General features: G+C 48.5%; 1 protein-coding gene across 1 annotated transcript in view; it reads right to left on the bottom strand.

The window, feature by feature from the left end:
- The window catches only part of LOC138274069 (pre-mRNA-processing factor 40 homolog A-like), a gene marked incomplete at its 3' end in the record, with an annotated part of 550,808 nt that overhangs the window by 330,194 nt on the left and 200,604 nt on the right, over positions 1–20,010 (bottom strand). Inside the window, exon 12 of the mRNA XM_069218962.1 lies at positions 7,026–7,090. Within this exon, the coding sequence (XP_069075063.1) occupies positions 7,026–7,090 (65 nt within the window). The remainder of the gene's footprint in view (positions 1–7,025; positions 7,091–20,010) is intronic.

The raw sequence follows: 20,010 nt of genomic DNA on the forward strand, positions 1-20,010 counted from the left end.
TCCTATACTCCTCAGTGGAGAATCCAAAGCCCTCAATCAGGGTACCCTTCATGAGGTCATAAGATTCTGCATCTTTTCCAGAGTGTGAGGAGTCTATCCCTACACTTTCCTGTGAACATTTCCCAAAGGAGAGCACCCCAGTGAGATCTGTTCACTTTTCTGGTTACACAAGCCCTCTCAAAAGCTGTGAACCATTTGGTGATGTCATCACCATCTTCATATTTAGTTACAATCCCTTTAGGGATTTTCAACATGTCAGGAGAATCTCTGACCCTATTTATGTTGCTGCCACCATTGATGGGTCCTAGGCCCATCTCTTGTCTTTCCCTCTCTATGGCTAGGATCTGTCTTTCCAAAGCCAATCTTTTGGCCATCCTGGCTAACTGGATGTCCTCTTCACTGGAGTTATCCTCAGTGATTTCAGAGTTGTTGGTCCCTCCTGTGAGGGAACCAGCATCTCTGACTATTATTTGTGGAGTCAGGGCTTGAGGGACCCTGTTCTCCCTAGATAGGACTGGAGGGGGGGAATTTCCCTCCAAGTCACTATCTTCATCCTCTGAGTTGCCACCCTCAGAGGGGTTGGCCTTTTCAAACTCTGCCAAAAGCTCCTGGAGCTGTACTTTGGTAGGTTTGGGGCCCATTGCTATTTTCTTTAGTTTACAGAGTGACCTTAGCTCTCTCATCTGTAGATGGAGGTAAGGTGTGGTGTCGAGTTCCACCACAGCCACATCTGTGCTAGACATTTTGCTTCTAAAAGTTGGAATACTTTTTAAGAATCTAAAACTGGTTCTAGAATCTAATTCAAACTTTTACAAACTTTTAAACTCTAAAAGAAATGCTAAACAGGATCTAACACAAGGCCCTAGCAGGTCTTTTAAGAATTTAGAAAACTTTTCAAATTGCAAAAATCAATTTCTAATGACAATTTTGGAATTTGTCGTGTGATCAGGTATTGGCTGAGTAGTCCAGCAAATGCAAAGTCTTGTACCCCACCGCTGATCCACCAATGTAGGAAGTTGGCTCTGTATGTGCTATTTCAAAGTAAGGAATAGCATGCACAGAGTCCAAGGGTTCCCCTTAGAGGTAAAATAGTGGTAAAAATAGATAATACTAATGCTCTATTTTGTGGTAGTGTGGTCGAGCAGTAGGCTTATCCAAGGAGTAGTGTTAAGCATTTGTTGTACATACACATAGACAATAAATGAGGTACACACACTCAGAGACAAATCCAGCCAATAGGTTTTGTTATAGAAAAATATATTTTCTTAGTTTATTTTAAGAACCACAGGTTCAAATTTAACATGTAATATCTTGTTTGAAAGGTATTGCATGTAAGTACATTAGGAACTTTGAATCATTTCAATTGCATGTATACTTTTCAAGTTATTCACAAATAGCTATTTTAAAAGTGGACACTTAGTGCAATTTACACAGTTCCTGGGGGAGGTAAGTTTTTGTTAGTTTTACCAGGTAAGTAAGACACTTACAGGGTTCAGTTCTTGGTCCAAGGTAGCCCACCGTTGGGGGTTCAGAGCAACCCCAAAGTCACCACACCAGCAGCTCAGGGCCGGTCAGGTGCAGAGTTCAAAGTGGTGCCCAAAACGCATAGGCTAGAATGGAGAGAAGGGGGTGCCCCGGTTCCGGTCTGCTTGCAGGTAAGTACCCGCGTCTTCGGAGGGCAGACCAGGGGGGTTTTGTAGGGCACCGGGGGGGACACAAGCCCACACAGAAATTTCACCCTCAGCAGCGCGGGGACGGCCGGGTGCAGTGTAGAAACAAGCGTCGGGTTTTCAATGTTAGTCTATGAGAGATCAAGGGATCTCTTTAGCGCTGCAGGCAGGCAAGGGGGGGCTTCCTCGGGGAAACCTCCACTTGGACAAGGGAGAGGGACTCCTGGGGGTCACTTCTGCAGTGAAAGTCCGGTCCTTCAGGTCCTGGGGGATGCGGGTGCAGGGTCTTTTCCAGGCGTCGGGACTTAGGTTTCAGAGAGTCGCGGTCAGGGGAAGCCTCGGGATTCCCTCTGCAGGCGGCGCTGTGGGGGCTCAGGGGGGACAGGTTTTGGTACTCACAGTCGTAGAGTAGTCCGGGGGTCCTCCCTGAGGTGTTGGTTCTCCACCAGCCGAGTCGGGGTCGCCAGGTGCAGTGTTGCAAGTCTCACGCTTCTTGCGGGGAGATTGCAGGGTCTTTAAAGCTGCTCCTTTGGATAAAGTTGCAGTCTTTTTGGAGCAGGTCCGCTGTCCTCGGGAGTTTGTCGTCGTCGAAGCAGGGCAGTCCTCAGAGGATTCAGAGGTCGCTGGTCCCTTTGGAAGGCGTCGCTGGAGCAGAGTTCTTTGGAAGGCAGGAGACAGGCCGGTGGGTTTCTGGAGCCAAGGCAGTTGTTGTCTTCTGGTCTTCCTCTGCAGGGGTTTTCAGCTAGGCAGTCCTTCTTGTTGCAGGAATCTAATTTTCTAGGGTTCAGGGTAGCCCTTAAATACTAAATTTAAGGGCGTGTTTAGGTCTGGGGGGTTAGTAGCCAATGGCTACTAGCCCTGAGGGTGGGTACACCCTCTTTGTGCCTCCTCCCAAGGGGAGGGGGTCACAATCCTAACCCTATTGGGGGAATCCTCCATCTGCAAGATGGAGGATTTCTAAAAGTTAGAGTCACTTCAGCTCAGGACACCTTAGGGGCTGTCCTGACTGGCCAGTGACTCCTCCTTGTTGCTTTCTTTGTTCCCTCCAGCCTTGCCGCCAAAAGTGGGGGCCGTGGCCGGAGGGGGCGGGCAACTCCACTAAGCTGGAGTGCCCTGCTGGGCTGTGACAAAGGGGTGAGCCTTTGAGGCTCACCGCCAGGTGTCACAGCTCCTGCCTGGGGGAGGTGTTAGCATCTCCACCCAGTGCAGGCTTTGTTACTGGCCTCAAGAGTGACAAAGGCACTCTCCCCATGGGGCCAGCAACATGTCTCTAGTGTGGCAGGCTGCTGGAACTAGTCAGCCTACACAGACAGTCGGTTAAGTTTCAGGGGGCACCTCTAAGGTGCCCTCTGGGGTGTATTTTGAAATAAAATGTACACTGGCATCAGTGTGCATTTATTGTGCTGAGAAGTTTGATACCAAACTTCCCAGTTTTCAGTGTAGCCATTATGGTGCTGTGGAGTTCGTGTTTGACAAACTCCCAGACCATATACTCTTATGGCTACCCTGCACTTACAATGTCTAAGGTTTTGTTTAGACACTGTAGGGGTACCATGCTCATGCACTGGTACCCTCACCTATGGTATAGTGCACCCTGCCTTAGGGCTGTAAGGCCTGCTAGAGGGGTGACTGACCTATACTTGCATAGGCAGTGAGAGGCTGGCATGGCACCCTGAGGGGAGTGCCATGTCGACTTACTCGTTTTGTTCTCACCAGCACACACAAGCTGGCAAGCAGTGTGTCTGTGCTGAGTGAGAGGTCTCCAGGGTGGCATAAGACATGCTGCAGCCCTTAGAGACCTTCCTTGGCATCAGGGCCCTTGGTACTAGGAGTACCAGTTACAAGGGACTTATCTGGATGCCAGGGTCTGTCAATTGTGGATACAAAAGTACAGGTTAGGGAAAGAACACTGGTGCTGGGGCCTGGTTAGCAGGCCTCAGCACACTTTCAATTGTAAACATAGCATCAGCAAAGGCAAAAAGTCAGGGGGCAACCATGCCAAGGAGGCATTTCCTTACAATTAGTTTGTCCCTTTTTTTATTTGAAGACATGGATATGTTATTAAAGAGACTGTTCATTGCCATTAGGGCCTATGTGTAAGGAAATGCATCCTTGGCATAACTACCCCCTAACTTTTTGCCTTTGCTGATGCTAAGTTAGAATTGAAAGTGTGCTGGGACCCTGCTAACCAGGCCCCGGCACCAGTGTTCTTTCCCTAAACTGTACCTTTGTCTCCACAATTGGCACAACCCTGGCACTCTGGTAAGTCCATTGTAACTGGTACCACTGGTACCAAGGGCCCTGATGTCAGGGAAGGTTTATATGGGCTGCAGCATGTTTTCTGCCCCCCTGCGGACCCCTCACTCAGCACATGGACACTGCCTCTCAGCTTGTGTGTGCTGATGGGGAGAAAATGACTAAGTCGACATGGCACTCCCCTCAGAGTGCCATGCCAACCTTACACTGCCTGTGGCACAGGTAAGTCACCCCTCTAACAGGCCTTACAGCCCTAAGGCAGGGTGCACTATACCACAGGTGAGGGCTTATGTGCATGAGCACTATGCCCCTACAGTGTCTAAGCAAAACCTTGCAAGACATTGTAAGTGCATGGTAGCCATAAGAGTATATTGTCTGGGAGTTTGTCAGACACAAACTCCACAGTTCCATAATGGCTACACTGGAAACTGGGAAGTTTGGTATCAAACTTCTCAGCACAATAAATGCACACTGATGCCAGTGTGCAATCTATTGTAACATGCACCCAGAGGGCATCTTAGAGATGCCCCCTAAATACCAACCCGACTTCTAGAGTGGGCTGACCAGTTTTTGCCAGCCTGCCACACACCAGACATGTGTTTGGCCACATGGGGAGTGTGCCTTTGTCACTCTATGGCCAGGAACAAAGCCTGTACTGGGTGGAGGTGCTTCACACCTCCCCCTGCAGGAACTGTAACACCTGGTGGTGAGCCTCAAAGGCTCACTCCTTTTGTTACAGTGCCCCAGGGCATCCCAGCTAGTGGAGATGCATTCTCCTCCGGCCACTGCCCCCAATTTTGGCAGCAAGGCTGGAGGAAATAATGAGAAAAACAAGGAGGAGTCACCCACCAGTCAGGACAGCCCCTAAGGTGTCCTGAGCTGAGGTGACCCCTGCCTTTAGAAATCCTCCATCTTGAGTTTGGAGGATTCCCTCAATAGGATTAGGGATGTGCCCCCCTCCCCTCAGGGAGGAGGAACAGAGAGGGTGTAGCCACCCTTCAGGACAGTAGCCATTGGCTACTGCCCTCCCAGACCTAAACACATCCCTAACTCTAGTATTTAGCACCCCCCCAGAACCTAGGAAATCAGATTCCTGCAACCTGAATAAACAAGAAGGACTGCTGACCTACAAGCCTGCAGAGAAGACGGAAGACGACAACTGCTTGGCCCCAGCCCTACCGGCCTGTCTCCTGATTCGAAAACCTGCAACCAGTGACGCATCCGACAGGGACCAGCGACCTCTGGAGCCTCAGAGGACTGCCCTGGACTAAAAGGACCAAGAAACTCCCATGAGCAGCGGCTCTGCTCAACACACGCAACTTCTTTGCAACAAAGAAGCTACTTTCAAAAACTTCACGTTTCCCGCTGAAAGAGTGACTTCACACTCTGTTCTCTGGGTCTCGAGCCGGGCGCGTCTGGTGCAAACACCACAGGGAGGACTCCCCGGCGACTGCGACCCCGTGAGTAGCATGAGACGACCCCCCTGAGCCCTCACAGAGACGCCTGCAGAGAGAATCCAGAGGCTCCCCCTGACCGCGACTGCCTGTAACAAGGGACCCGATGCCTGAAACCAGCACTGCACCTGCAGCCCCCAGAACCTGAAGGAACCGAACCTCAGTGCAGGAGTGACCCCCCCCCCCCCCCCCCCCCCCCAGGCGACCCTCTGCCTAGCCCCGGTGGTGGCTGTCCAGATAAGCCCCCCCTTTGGCTGCCTGCACCGCTAGAGTGACTCCCGGGTCCCTCCATTGATTCCCATCTGAAACCCGATGCCTGCTTTGCACACTGTGTGTGTTCCTCATTTATTGCCTCTGTGTGTACAACAAATGCTTAACACTACCCTCTAAGCCAGAAGTCTTCAAACTGGGGGGCGGGCCCACCTAGGGTGGCCTCAAGCGTTCCCAGGGGGGGCGCCAAACGCTGGCCAAAAGAAATATTATACAGGTAACATGCCTTTGTTTTAAGCAGAAGCACGTTATTGCAGGTTTAAAAAGGTAACAGTACTTCACTGCAATGTTTGAATAGGTTTAGACATATATAAACATTGCCATCTTTTTAAAATAAGAGTGAAAAATTCTGAGGGGGGGCCCAAAGATTTTTATTTTTCAACTGGGGGGGGCACGGCATAAAAAAGTTTGAAGACCACTGCTCTAAGCCTACCGCTCGATCACACTACCAAAAAACAGAGCATTAGAATTATCTAATTTTGCCACTATCTTACCTCTAAGGGGAACCCTTGGACTCTGTGCAAACTATTTCTTACTCTGAAATAGTATATACAAAGCCAACTTCCTACACTATGGTTGGGGAGAGTAAGTTCAATGGATTGATTGAGGTGGAACTGTGAGACCACCTTATGACGAAAGCAGGGGTTGGTGGTGAGGACAACCCTTTCCCTATGTATTTAGAAGAAAGGTTCTTCCAAGGTTAGCGCCTGAAGCTCACTGGCTTGCCCAAGTGAAGTGATGGCAATCAGAAATGCTAACTTTCAAGAGAGAAACTGGAGGGGGCAGAAGTGGAAGGGTTTGAACCGAGGGCCAATGAGTGTTGCCAATAAAATTTTGAGGCTCCATGTTGGGGCTGGAGGGACCTTTTACTGGATAGAGGCTGCTGCTGAACTAGAATCATGCTACAACCACCGTCTGTTAACGCATTCACAGGATTGTGATAGCAGAATCCATTTTTTATCTACAGGTGAGTATATTTGATTATATATAAAAAAAAAATATAAAAAAAAACACATCACGGCTGTCTATTTAATTAGAGAAAATATAGGACTGCCTAGAAAACAAAGCCACATTGCTTTACAAAGCTGTGCCAATGACTTTCATCCCACTATGGGCAGTTTTTTTAACAAATAAAGCTATACAATTTTTTCGACCTTAGCCTATAAACCAGGTCAGCCAAAATGTAAATTTAGAGTGTTAGCCAGCCAGTTTCAAAAAGATTCCTACTCTAAACAAACTAATATCTAGTAAAACAATACTTCCTATTGTGACATGGACAATATCTCCAAGCTATTGTTGCATTTGGAAGACAGTGCTACAAGATAATTATTGCTATTTGTGTTAATTGGCCCACTAATGAGTAGAAAAGAAATACCTGTATCGGGGGTCATTAATGATCATTTTCATTGCTTGTTCCCAGGTAGCATTGGATGGTACACGCTGTGAACATAGATACATTGGATTTTACTTTAAACATAAAAAGAGAGATAAATAATTTGCTTGAATTTTAATGCTTAGAATAACAGTTTAGCAGTGTAAATGCAAGATTTAGAATTACTGATTGAGGAAATAGAGTGTATTATATGGTGTGGTTGTGCGATTTCACCATGTAATACAATCACAAACCCTTTTGGCCCAGTTGGTTTTGTCTGTCAAAGCCTCAGCACAACTCTGGGTACTTTGTGGTATTGAGCCTCAAGGTTTACACAGAACAACAAGTGTATAGTACATAACAGTACCAAAACAAATGCATAATCGATATAACCAAAAAATCCAACACTAATTTATAAAACTAGGCTATTTTATAAGATTGTAGACACTAGAACAGAAAAGGTACACAGAAGGTTTCCGAAGATATAAATGATAAAAGTAATTATAAATCAAAGCATTTTCATTCAACCACAAACACGCCTCGGCAAATTAAAATAAATGTGACAAACTTTTTCAAGAAAAGCTTGGGTAAGTCTCAATAGGGTCAGGTAGAAGTACTTGGTGTGATCAAATCCAGCAGGAAGCTAGTCAGTGGGACCAGCAAGGTCCTTAGAAACCCTTATCTCCAAAGAAGTAGTTCTCAAGCAATTCCAGGCACCTTATCTGCATTGCAATGAATTCCTATGGAGTGCTCCTGATGCAAGGGATGAAGGTGGAGGGCATTCCTGCAGGCACGCCTCAGTCTACAAAGATGGAAAAGGGATCCTGATTGCATGGTCGTCCATTCGCCAACAACCTGTTGTTGTGGTCACAGGTCAAACCTCTCTGGGTCTGTAACTCATCTTCTGAGAGTCCCAGCAGCTCTCCAACAGCACTCCAGGACTCTGCAAACTCAGTGCAATTCTGAATCAGGACTTGGTCCTCTGGTGCTGCATAGTAGCAGATTGAAGACTAAACTACCAACTTGCCCCAGCAGGCTTTTCAGCTATTGTGTCCCTGGGCTGCAAACAGGTCAGTCGGCTGGTCCTTGGAGTCTCTTGGCTTGGCTCTGGAGGCTTTCCCTCTGGCACATTACTTCAGGCACAGTTTCTCTCTTCGTTAGCCACCAGATGCAGTCCTAGATGATGCAGCCTCTCATTGCTGTCCCTCAGTGCAGCAGGGCAGTCCTTATCCTTCCAGGTCTGTTAAGATTTGAGGTCTGGATGCCAGGGGAGACCCCTTTTAAACTGGGAAAATCCCCTAAAGGCAGGATGTGGTTGGTAGCCAATGGGCTACCAGGCTCCCTCTCACCTGATGACCAATTACTTTGGTGTGTGGCATCTGGCTATCCTAGGATGCACCCTTCTGCCCACACCCAAGATGGCAAGACCACTATCTCGGTGTTCAGACCTCACTAGTCTACATCTGGGGTGTGGCTACGTCAGGGCTACATGCCCCTGGGGAAACTGGTTTGGCAACTGGTTTCCCCTCTCTGCTCCCCATGTCAGCCTGTCTGCTGAAATAATAGGACAACCCTCCTCCGCGTTACTCATCAGCCCTTCGAAAACAGCTTCTACTTTAAAGCCTGTCTTTTGGGACTAACACCCAAATGGCTTCCCACAGGAGGGAGGTAACACCTCCCCTTCCCACAGGAGGGAGCTAACACCTCCCTGGCCAGCAACCCCTCATTGGTCCCTTTCCTGAGAGATGATGGCACGTCTCTCCTGGAGAAAGAAAGCAGTCTTGTGGCTGACTGCTGAGCTTAGTTACAGGATACTAATGGCCACTTAATGCTAGGACCAAATTCTGCCCAAATATGTAAGTATTTCATTATCAATATCAGTAAAGCTTGTTTTGATTTTACTTGCTTTCTACCTGAAGCCTGAGACTCAAGCATTTAAGACCATATTAATAAGGTTTGTTTCTCATTCTGTAATCTATGTGCAAATTGAGATGTAGCATTTCTGTAGGAAGGCATACGATTTGTCAAGCTCTGTTCTAACAAACCACAAATTGTCATTCTCCTTTGGCTCCTCAGAGGAGGTTTGAAAAATGAGCAGCGGTGGACTAAGTGTTTAAAAGGGGTAACTTGAAACCCCCGACAAGAAGCAGTTGAGTCCTTTTTCTATACTCCTGGAGAAGTCAGTGATTACTTGGCAGTATCCACTGTGGGTTCCGTTTACAGGGGGGGGGGGGGGGGAGGAGGGCAGTAATACTATTACGCTCATTGGATGGGCAAGAGGTTCTCTGTGAGCATTAGATTCTCATTACAGAGGTGAATAGCCAATGATTACTCTAGGAGGCGGAGGTTTGACATGAAGATACACTGTCAAGAAAAGAACATTTTACTCACCCAGTAAGCATCAGTTAGTGGCATACAGTGCTGTAGATTAGCATGCTTAGCATAAACCTTTCATCTAATTGTGGGCATGGATGTGTGCAATTTGTTTTTCTTCAAAGAAAGTCTTTCGAGTAATGAGGCATAGTGACTCCTTGTTGGCAGTGCGCATGATCATCGATTCCACTGTTAAATTGTTTTCCATCAAGGCAGTGAGAGTGGAATGTGGGATAATGTGACGTCCATGCGGAAAGAATGAGTGATAAATTAAAAAGGTAACTAAACCACAGGTGTCCAGGGAGGAGGGTGGGCGCATGTGAACCGACAGCACTATAAAGCACAAATAGATGCTTACTGGGTAAGTAACGTTTTCCATTCGAGGAATGTGTGCCTGTGTATACACATGCTAAGCACAAACTGAAAAGCAGTCCTCCTCGATAAGCAGTGGCTAGCCTGTAGGGATTGCGACAGTTTGTAATAAAGTTTGTAGAACTGCTTTGCCGCTACTGACTTGACGGGCCAGTACAGCTTTGCAGCAATGCTTTACAAACTTGCGGTGTAGACCAAATATCTGTTTTACATACATCAGCTTTAGTATTTTTCTTAAGACCACAGAAGTTCTTTTTTTGCGAATGGACTGAGCTCCACAATGGCTAGGTAAACGTCTTTCAGCTCTATCATAGCATATATGGATGCATTTGACAATCCAAAGTGCAATGCCTGATTTAGAAATGGCTCTTTCTTTCGGTCAGTTAGAGAAAGCGACAGAGTTGTTGTGTCTTTCTAAATGTTTTGGTTCTATTAATATAATACATGAGGGCCAATTTGACATCCAAGGTGTGTAGAGTCCTTTCCGCAACCGAGTCAGGTTGAGGAAAGAATACTGGTAATTCAATAAATTGACTAAGGTGAAATTGAGAAACCAGCTTAGGAAAAAAAAATAGAATTGGTAAGTGTAGGAAGTTGGCTCTGTATGCACTATTTCAAAAGTAAGGAATAGTATGCACAGAGTCCAAGGGTTCCCCCTAGAGGTAAGATAGTGGCAAAAAGAGATAATACCAATGCTCTATTTTGTGGTAGTGTGGTCGAGCAGTAGGCTTATCAGAGGGTAGTGTTAACCATTTGTTGTACACCCACAGGCATAAAATGAGAAACAAACACTCTGAGACAATTCCAGGCCAATAGATTTTTTTGTATAGAAAAATATATTTTCTTAGTTTATTTTAAGAACCACAGGCTCAAGATTTACAAGTAATGCTTTAAATGAAAGGTACTTCACTTAGGAACTTTGAATTAGCAAAATAGCATATACAGTTTTCACATAAATGACATATAGCTATTTTAAAACTAGACAGTGCAATTTTCAACAGTAAGGAATAGTATGCACAGAGTCCAAGGGTTCCCCTTAGAAGTAAGATAGTGGCAAAAAGAGATAATACTAATGCTCTATTTTGTGGTCGAGCAGTAGGCTTATCAAAGGAGTAGTGTTAAATATTTGTTGTACATACACACAGGCAATAAATGAGGAACACACACTCCGACAATTCCAGGCCAATAGGTTTTTGTATACAAAAATATATTTTCTTAGTTTATTTTAAGAACCACAGGTTCAAATTCTACATGTAATACTTTGCATGAAAGGTATTGCAGGTAAGTACTTTAGGAACTTTGAATAATCACAATAGCATATATACTTTTCAAATTAAACACATATAGCTATTTTAAAACTATTCACTTAGTGCAATTTTTACAGTTCCTAGGGGAGGTAAGTAATTGTTAGTTCTTGCAGGTAAGTAAACCACCTACGGGGTTCAAATTTGGGTCCAAGGTAGCCCACCGTTGGGGGTTCAGAGCAACCCCAAAGTTACCACACCAGCAGCTCAGGGCCGGTCAGGTGCAGAGATCAAAGTGGTGCCCAAAACGCATAGGCTTCAATGGAGAAGGGGGTGCCCCGGTTCCAGTCTGCCAGCAGGTAAGTACCCGCGTCTTCGGAGGGCAGACCCGGGGGGTTTTGTAGGGCACCGGGGGGGGACACAAGTTAGCACAGAAAGTACACCCTCAGCAGCACGGGGGCGGCCGGGTGCAGTGTGCAAACAAGCGTTGGGTTTTCAATTGGAATCAATGGGAGACCAAGGGGTCTCTTCAGCGATGCAGGCAGGCAAGGGGGGGGGCTCCTTGGGGTAGCCACCACCTGGGCAAGGGAGAGGGCCTCCTGGGGGTCACTCCTGCACTGGAGTTCCGATCTTTCAGGTACTGGGGGCTGCGGGTGCAGGGTCTTTTCTAGGCGTCGGGATCTGGGAGTCAGACAGTAGCGGTCAGGGGGAGCCTCGGGATTCCCTCTGCAGGCGTCGCTGCGGGGGCTCGGGGGGGGGGGCAACTCTGGCTACTCACGGTCTCGTAGTCGCCGGGGAGTCCTCCCTGAAGTGTTTGTTCTCCACAAGTCGAGCTGGGGGCGTCGGGTGCAGAGTTGCAAGTCTCACGCTTCTGGCGGGAAACGCAGTTGTCTTTAAGTTGCTTCTTTGGAAACAAAGTTGCAGTCTTGGGTGAACAGGGCCGCTGTTCTCGGGAGTTTCTTGGTCCTTTTAGAGCAGGGCAGTCCTCTGAGGATTCAGAGGTCGCTGGTCCTGGGGAAAGTGTCGCTGGAGCAGTTTCTTCAGAAAGGGGTGGGGGAGAGACAGGCCGGTAGAGCTGGGGCCAAAGCAGTTGGTGTCTCAGTCTTCTCTGCAGGGTTTTTCAGCTCAGCAGTCTTCTTCTTAGGTAGCAGGAATCTGAGTTCCTAGGTTCAGGGGAGCCCCTAAATACAGAATGTAGGGGTGTGTTTAGGTCAGGGAGGGCAGTAGCCAATGGCTAATGTCCTTGAGGGTGGCTACACCCTCTTTGTGCCTCCTCCCAAGGGGAGGGGGTCACATTCCTATCCCTATTGGGGGGGGATCCTCCATCTGCAAGATGGAGGATTCCTAAAAGTCAGAGTCACTTCAGCTCAGGTTGCCTTAGGGGCTGTCCTGACTGGCCAGTGACGACTCCTTGTTTTTCTCATTATCTCCTCCGGCCTTGCCGCCAAAAGTGGGGCCGTGGCCGGAGGGAGCGGGCAACTCCACTAGCTGGAATTCCCTGTGGTGCTGTAACAAAGGGGGTGAGCCTTTGAGGCTCACCGCCAGGTGTTACAGCTCCTCCAAGGGGGAGGTGATAAGCATCTCCACCCAGTGCAGGCTTTGTTACTAGCCACAGAGTGACAAAGGCACTCTCCCCATGTGGCCAGCAACATGTCTCGAGTGTGGCAGGCTGCTAGAAACAGTCAGCCTACACGGGCAGTTGGTTAAGGTTTCAGGGGGCACCTCTAAGGTGCCCTTTGGGGTGTATTTTACAATAAAATGTACACTGGCATCAGTGTGCATTTATTGTGCTGAGAAGTTTGATACCAAACTTCCCAGTTTTCAGTGTAGCCATTATGGTTCTGTGGAGTTCGTGATTGACAGACTCCCAGACCATATACTCTTATGGCTACCCTGCACTTACAATGTCTATGGTTACGCTTAGACACTGTAGGGGCACAGTGCTCATGCACTGGTGCCCTCACCTATGGTATAGTGCACCCTGCCTTAGGGCTGTAAGGCCTTCTAGAGGGGTGACTTATCTATACTGCATAGGCAGTGTGAGGTTGGCATGGCACCCCGAGGGGAGTGCCATGTCGACTTACTCGTTTTGTCCTCACCAGCACACACAAGCTGGCAAGCAGTGTGTCTGTGCTGAGTGAGGGGTCCCCAGGGTGGCATAAGTTATGCTGCAGCCCTTAGAGACCTTCCCTGGCATCAGGGCCCTTGGTACCAGTTACAAGTGACTTACCTGGATGCCAGGGTGTGCCAATTGTGAAAACAAAAGTACAGGTTAGGGAAAGAACACTGGTGCTGGGGCCTGGTTAGCAGGCCTCAGCACACTTTCAAATCAAAACATAGCATCAGCAAAGGCAAAAAGTCAGGGGGTAACCATGCCATGGAGGCATTTCCTTACAGTAAGTAACATAACCATTTGTCTATGTAGATGGGAAAAAAGGTTCTTCCAAGGTTAATGGCTGAAGCTTACTGACACGTCTGAGGAACACGATGGCCACTAGGAATGATACTTTCTAGGATAAGAACAGGAAGTGGGGGGAGGAGTTTAATTGGAGGGCCGGTTAATCTTGTCAATACAATACTGAGATTCCAGGTGGGAGCTGGTGAAACCCTAAGAGGAATGACCCTTTTAAGACCTTCCAGGATGGCATTAACAACTGGGATCTAAAAAAGTATGTATGCCGTCTGTTCTGCAGATATGCAAGGTGTAAGCTTATAGATGTAAAGGCTAGATCACAGGTGAGCAAATAAAACAGATAGCAGACAGACAATGTCTTGAACACTAGTGTGGGAACTGGGGTTTTTGTTGCAGCCCCATCCCCCTTTTTAGGAAGAGCATGCAAGCACTCTTGTGTTGTAATATATCTGTGGGCTTTTAACCATGCCCATCCCTATCACTCGTTCATGGGCTTGTATTTCAAAAATCCTTGCCCTTTTGTGCTCTGCACCCGGCTGTCCCTGTGCAGCTGAGGGTGTACTATGAGTGCTACCTGGGACCTTGTCCCCTACTCACCTTAACCCCAGGAGATTGGTTGTGTATATCGATGTATTCTACCTGTTTGCAGAACTTGTTTTTACTCCCATAGAATATTGCAGAACTCAAAAATTACACTGTGTCCACCTTTTAAAGTGAAAAGAATTCCGATTTAAAAACACTTACTGGAACAATTTTTCCTCAGACGCCTAAAAATATATAAAGATAACTGCTATTTTAATTATTTGGTGTGTATTTCCTTGAGTTGTCTCTCCCATATATTGACTGTGTGTATTTGTAGATGTCTTACACTCCTCTGTGTTAAGCCGAAGGCTGCTCGACCACACTAGCCCTAAATAGAGCACTTTGGGATTGCATAGCAAGCTCTGTCCTGTCTGGACCCTTCACCCTCTCTGCCACAAAATTCTAGTGGCCCTGTGTAAAGAAATGGCTCCCTGTTGCAGTTACCCCCCACTTTTTGCCTGATACTGATGCTGACTTGACTGAGAAGTGTGCTGGGACCCTGCTAACCAGGCCCCAGCACCAGTGTTCTTTCACCTAAAATGTACCATTGTTTCCACAATTGGCACACCCTGGCATCCAGATAAGTCCCTTGTAACTGGTACCTCTGGTACCAAGGGCCCTGATGCCAGGGAAGGTCTCCAAGGGCTGTAGCATGTATTATGCCACCCTAGAGACCCCTCACTCAGCACAGACACACTGCTTACAAGCCTGTGTGTGCTGGTGAGAACAAAATGAGTAAGTCGACATGGCACTCCCCTCAGGGTGCCATGCCAGCCTCTCACTGCCTATGCAGTATAGGTAAGACACCCCTCTAGCAGGCCTTACAGCCCTAAGGCAGGGTGCACTATACCATAGGTGAGGGTACCAGTGCATGAGCACTGTGCCCCTACAGTGTCTAAGCAAAACCTTAGACATTGTAAGTGCAGGGTAGCCATAAGAGTATATGGTCTGGGAGTCTGTTTTACACGAACTCCACAGCACCATAATGGCTACACTGAAAACTGGGAAGTTTGGTATCAAACTTCTCAGCACAATAAATGCACACTGATGCCAGTGTACATTTTATTGTAAAATACACCACAGAGGGCACCTTAGAGGTGCCCCCTGAAACTTAACCGACTGTCTGTGTAGGCTGACTAGTTCCAGCAGCCTGCCACACCAGAGACATGTTGCTGGCCCCATGGGGAGAGTGCCTTTGTCACTCTGAGGCCAGTAACAAAGCCTGCACTGGGTGGAGATGCTAACACCTCCCCCAGGCAGGAGCTGTGACACCTGGCGGTGAGCCTCAAAGGCTCACCCCTTTGTCACAGCCCAGCAGGGCACTCCAGCTTAGTGGAGTTGCCCGCCCCCTCCGGCCACGGCCCCCACTTTTGGCGGCAAGGCTGGAGGGAACAAAGAAAGCAACAAGGAGGAGTCACTGGCCAGTCAGGACAGCCCCTAAGGTGTCCTGAGCTGAGGTGACTCTGACTTTTAGAAATCCTCCATCTTGCAGATGGAGGATTCCCCCAATAGGGTTAGGATTGTGACCCCCTCCCCTTGGGAGGAGGCACAAAGAGGGTGTACCCACCCTCAGGGCTAGTAGCCATTGGCTACTGACCCCCCAGACCTAAACACGCCCTTAAAATTAGTATTTAAGGGCTACCCTGAACCCTAGAAAATTAGATTCCTGCAACTACAAGAAGGACTGCCCAGCTGAAAACCCCTGCAGCGGAAGACCAGAAGACGACAACTGCCTTGGCTCCAGAAACTCACCGGCCTGTCTCCTGCCTTCCAAAGATCCTGCTCCAGCGACGCCTTCCAAAGGGACCAGCGACCTCGACATCCTCGGAGGACTGCCCCTGCTTCGAAAAGACAAGAAACTCCCGAGGACAGCGGACCTGCTCCAAGAAAAGCTGCAACTTTGTTTCCAGCAAGCTTTAAAGATCCCCGCAAGCTCCCCGCAAGAAGCGTGAGACTTGCAACACTGCACCCGGCGACCCCGACTCGGCTGGTGGAGATCCAACACCTCAGGAGGGACCCCAGGACTACTCTGATACTGAGAGTACCAAAACCTGTCCCCCCTGAGCCCCCACAGCGCCACCTGCAGAGGGAATCCCGAGGCTTCCCCTGACCGCGACTCTTTGAATCCTAAGTCCCGACGCCTGGGAGAGACCCTGCACCCGCAGCCCCCAGGACCTGAAGGACCGGACTTTCACTGGAGAAGTGACCCCCAGGAGTCCCTCTCCCTTGCCCAAGTGGAGGTTTCCCCGAGGAACCCCCCCCTTGCCTGCCTGCAGCGCTGACGAGATCCCGAGATCTCTCATAGACTAACATTGCGAACCCGACGCTTGTTTCTACACTGCACCCGGCCGCCCCCGCGCCGCTGAGGGTGAAATTTCTGTGTGGGCTTGTGTCCCCCCGGTGCCCTACAAAACCCCCCTGGTCTGCCCTCCGAAGACGCGGGTACTTACCTGCAAGCAGACCGGAACCGGGGCACCCCCTTCTCTCCATTCTAGCCTATGTGTTTTGGGCACCACTTTGAACTCTGCATCTGACCGGCCCTGAGCTGCTGGTGTGGTGACTTTGGGGTTGCTCTGAACCCCCAACGGTGGGCTACCTTGGACCAAGAACTAAGCCCTGTAAGTGTCTTACTTACCTGGTTAACCTAACAAATACTTACCTCCCCTAGGAACTGTGAAAATTGCACTAAGTGTCCACTTTTAAAACAGCTATTTGTGAATAACTCAAAAAGTATACATGCAATTTTGATGATTTGAAGTTCCTAAAGTACTTACCTGCAATACCTTTCGAATGAGATATTACATGTAGAATTTGAACCTGTGGTTCTTAAAATAAACTAAGAAAAGATTTTTCTACATAAAAACCTATTGGCTGGATTTGTCTCTGAGTGTGTGTACCTCATTTATTGTCTATGTGTATGTACAACAAATGCTTAACACTACTCCTTGGATAAGCCTACTGCTCGACCACACTACCACAAAATAGAGCATTAGTATTATCTATTTTTACCACTATTTTACCTCTAAGGGGAACCCTTGGACTCTGTGCATGCTATTCCTTACTTTGAAATAGCACATACAGAGCCAACTTCCTACACCCTGCATATAAACTAAAGCATTTCCATTTACCTTCTTCCTCTATCTGCAGCAAAAAAAGTGTTTTCCTCTGTTTTCTCTCGCCCTCTATCCTGTCAGCAATCATATCAAAAAAACTTTTTCAAAGAGAAGGTATTGTGCCAATAAACTATGCAGAAAAAGTGACGTAAGAAGCGGTTTAAAACTATGCAAGGCTCAGAGTTGTCCTCACATGCCAAGCCCTTAGTCCTGCATCTCTCAGCATGCCCATGGATGTTAAAGAAATTAAGGAAATCCCATGGAAATAATTACTCCACTATGATAGTTGCAGAAACATTTCCCAAAACTAGGGAGATGGTGACAATCAAATGAAAACACTGGTACGTAGCACTGCTCTGCTAGCATACTGGTCTTCATTTCCCTAATGTATTTTTATAATTTCTTACTGGGGGTAAAGTAGAGCAGATTGTTCACTGGAGCATATTCAGAATTACAGAGTGGTAGGCTAAGACAACAGGGAGGCAGGAGTGAAATGGCTGCCTAGATAGAATGGTTGGAGGTTTTCAAGGAGGGAAAGGGAGTGGAATGAGCTGTACATGGGAGGAGCATCTCACAGAGTAAATGTAGGAAAGTACCCTCTTTCTTGGCATGGTTACCCCCATTTTCTGCCTGTTGTCTGTGTGTTGCACTGTGTTCACTGGGATCCTCCTAAACAGGACTCCAGTGATTATACTCTTGCCCTTAAAACTTGGGAACTGTACCTTTTTCACCCCACATTTGGTATACTGGTGCCCCCAGATAAGTCCCTAGTACATGGTACCATGGTACCCAGGAGATTCGGGCACCAGGGGATCCCCATGGGCTGAAGCATGTATTATGCCGCCCATGGGGAGCCCATGCAAAGTGTTCTGCAGGCCTGCCATTGCAGCCTGCATGAAAGGGTGCATGCAACCTTTCACTACCAGGTCACTATAAGTCACCCCCTATAGTAGGCCCTCATAGCCAGAGGGCAGGGTGCAGGGACTGGTGTGTGAGTGCACCCCTGCACTCGCAGAGAAGTCCCTACAAACTCCAGTGCCATTTTCCTGGACTTCGTGAATGCATGGATGCTATTTTATGAGTGTACTGGACATAGGTCACTACCTATATCCAGCTACTTAATGGCAACCCCAAACATGGGCATATCTGGTATCAAAATGTCGCCATCATGCCCCAATACTGTTGCAAGTACTGGAACTACAGAGTTCCATGCACTCTGAGGGCTCCTTAGAGGACCCGAGCATTGCTACCACCAGTTTTCTATGGTTTTAACGGGCAGCCCAAGCTGCTGCCACCTCTCAGACGGGTTTCTTCTTTCCTGCTGCTTGATCTGATCAACCTCAGGAAAGCAGAACAAAGGATTTCCTTTGGGACAGGGAGCTAACACCCTCTCCCTTTGGAAATGGGTGTGACTGATTTGGGATGAGTAGCCTCCTCAGACCAATGCTATTCTTTGAAAGGCACATTTGGTGCCCTCTGTGCATAAACCAGTCTATACCGGTTCAGGGACCCTCCCTCCTTTGCCCCCCACCCAGTCCCAGCACAAAAGTGGACAATGGAAAAAGGAGTGACCACTCCCCTGTCAATCACCGCCCCAGGGGTGGTGCCCAGAGCTCCTCCAGAGGGTCCCTGGGTCCTGCCATCTTAAATCCAAAGTTGTTAGGGACCTCTGGGAGCATCCGAGTGGCCAGGCCAGGTAGGTGAAGTCAGAGCCCCCTCCTGATAGGAGGTCACCTAGCTAGGTGACCAATCCCCCTTTCAGGGTCTCTCTCTTGGGTGGGTCCTCAGATTCGGCTTGCAAGATTCCAGCAGGACTCATCTGCAACCTTACTTCGACTTCTGGCCACTGGAACGTGACTGGACCATCCAGGAACTGACAATCTGCATCCACGAAGACTTCTTGCAACATTGTTTCCACGGCTCCTTCCAGCTTCTGCAACATTTCCCCGGCTGTGCCTCCACTGAGGGCGGCAAGTCTTCAGCCTGCACGAGAAGAAAGAAGGAATCTTCCTTGGAGTGAAGGAGTCACTCCCCTGCACCCGCAGGCACCTACTGCAACAACGACCTGCTGTGTGGATCTCCTCATCCTGAGCTGCGTAGATCCTGCATCACGGGTGGTGGTCCAGAGAAGTGCTCTTGGTCCTCTCTGCCAGCAGTCCAACTATGGTGGGGGTAAGCCCTTCCCTTCCCATGCAGGACAGTACCCCTGTGCTCCGCATCCCTTGCAGTTGCCAAAGCTTGTTTGCGTCACCTCCAAGGAAACTCCAGGCTACGTGCAACTCCAGCCCTCAACACTCCCTCCTGTGACGCACAGCCCTCTGTGTGGTTCTCTTCCAGTGTGGGATCCCTTTCTGTAGTGCTGCGTAGGCTCCTTCTGCGACATCTGTGTCCCCGTCCTGTGGGACTCCTGTAGGTGCGGCCTTTGCTCCTGCGGGCCCTCTGTGTCATGGAGGGTTCTCTGTGACTCTTCCTCCTGGGTTGAGTCCTCCTGGGCCAGCACCACCTTTCCACTAAACGCGAATTGGCCTTTGCCAAGGCTTGTTGGTGGAATTCCTGCACAGACACCCTTTAGTAATCTTCATTCCAGCATGGGACATCATCTGCATTCCTCAGGAACTCTTCACTGGCTCCAGTGCTGACCTGTTCTTCACCATCGACCAACTCCTGCAAGTACAACTGGGTGGGTAGTAGCTCCTACTCTCCCTGGACTCCACTTTTGGACTTGGTCCCCTCTCTCCACAGGTCTTCCGCTCCAGGTATCCACCGCTGGTTTCTTGCAGTCTTGTCTGGATGTCTTCTTTCCTTCTCCTTCATCTTGGGTTATTTGGGCAAATTCCAGTGATTTACTCCTGCTTTTATGGTCGCTGATGGGTACTGTGTTACTTACGTTT

This window comes from Pleurodeles waltl, unplaced genomic scaffold, assembly GCF_031143425.1.
Source record: "Pleurodeles waltl isolate 20211129_DDA unplaced genomic scaffold, aPleWal1.hap1.20221129 scaffold_155, whole genome shotgun sequence".
NCBI lineage: Eukaryota > Metazoa > Chordata > Amphibia > Caudata > Salamandridae > Pleurodeles > Pleurodeles waltl.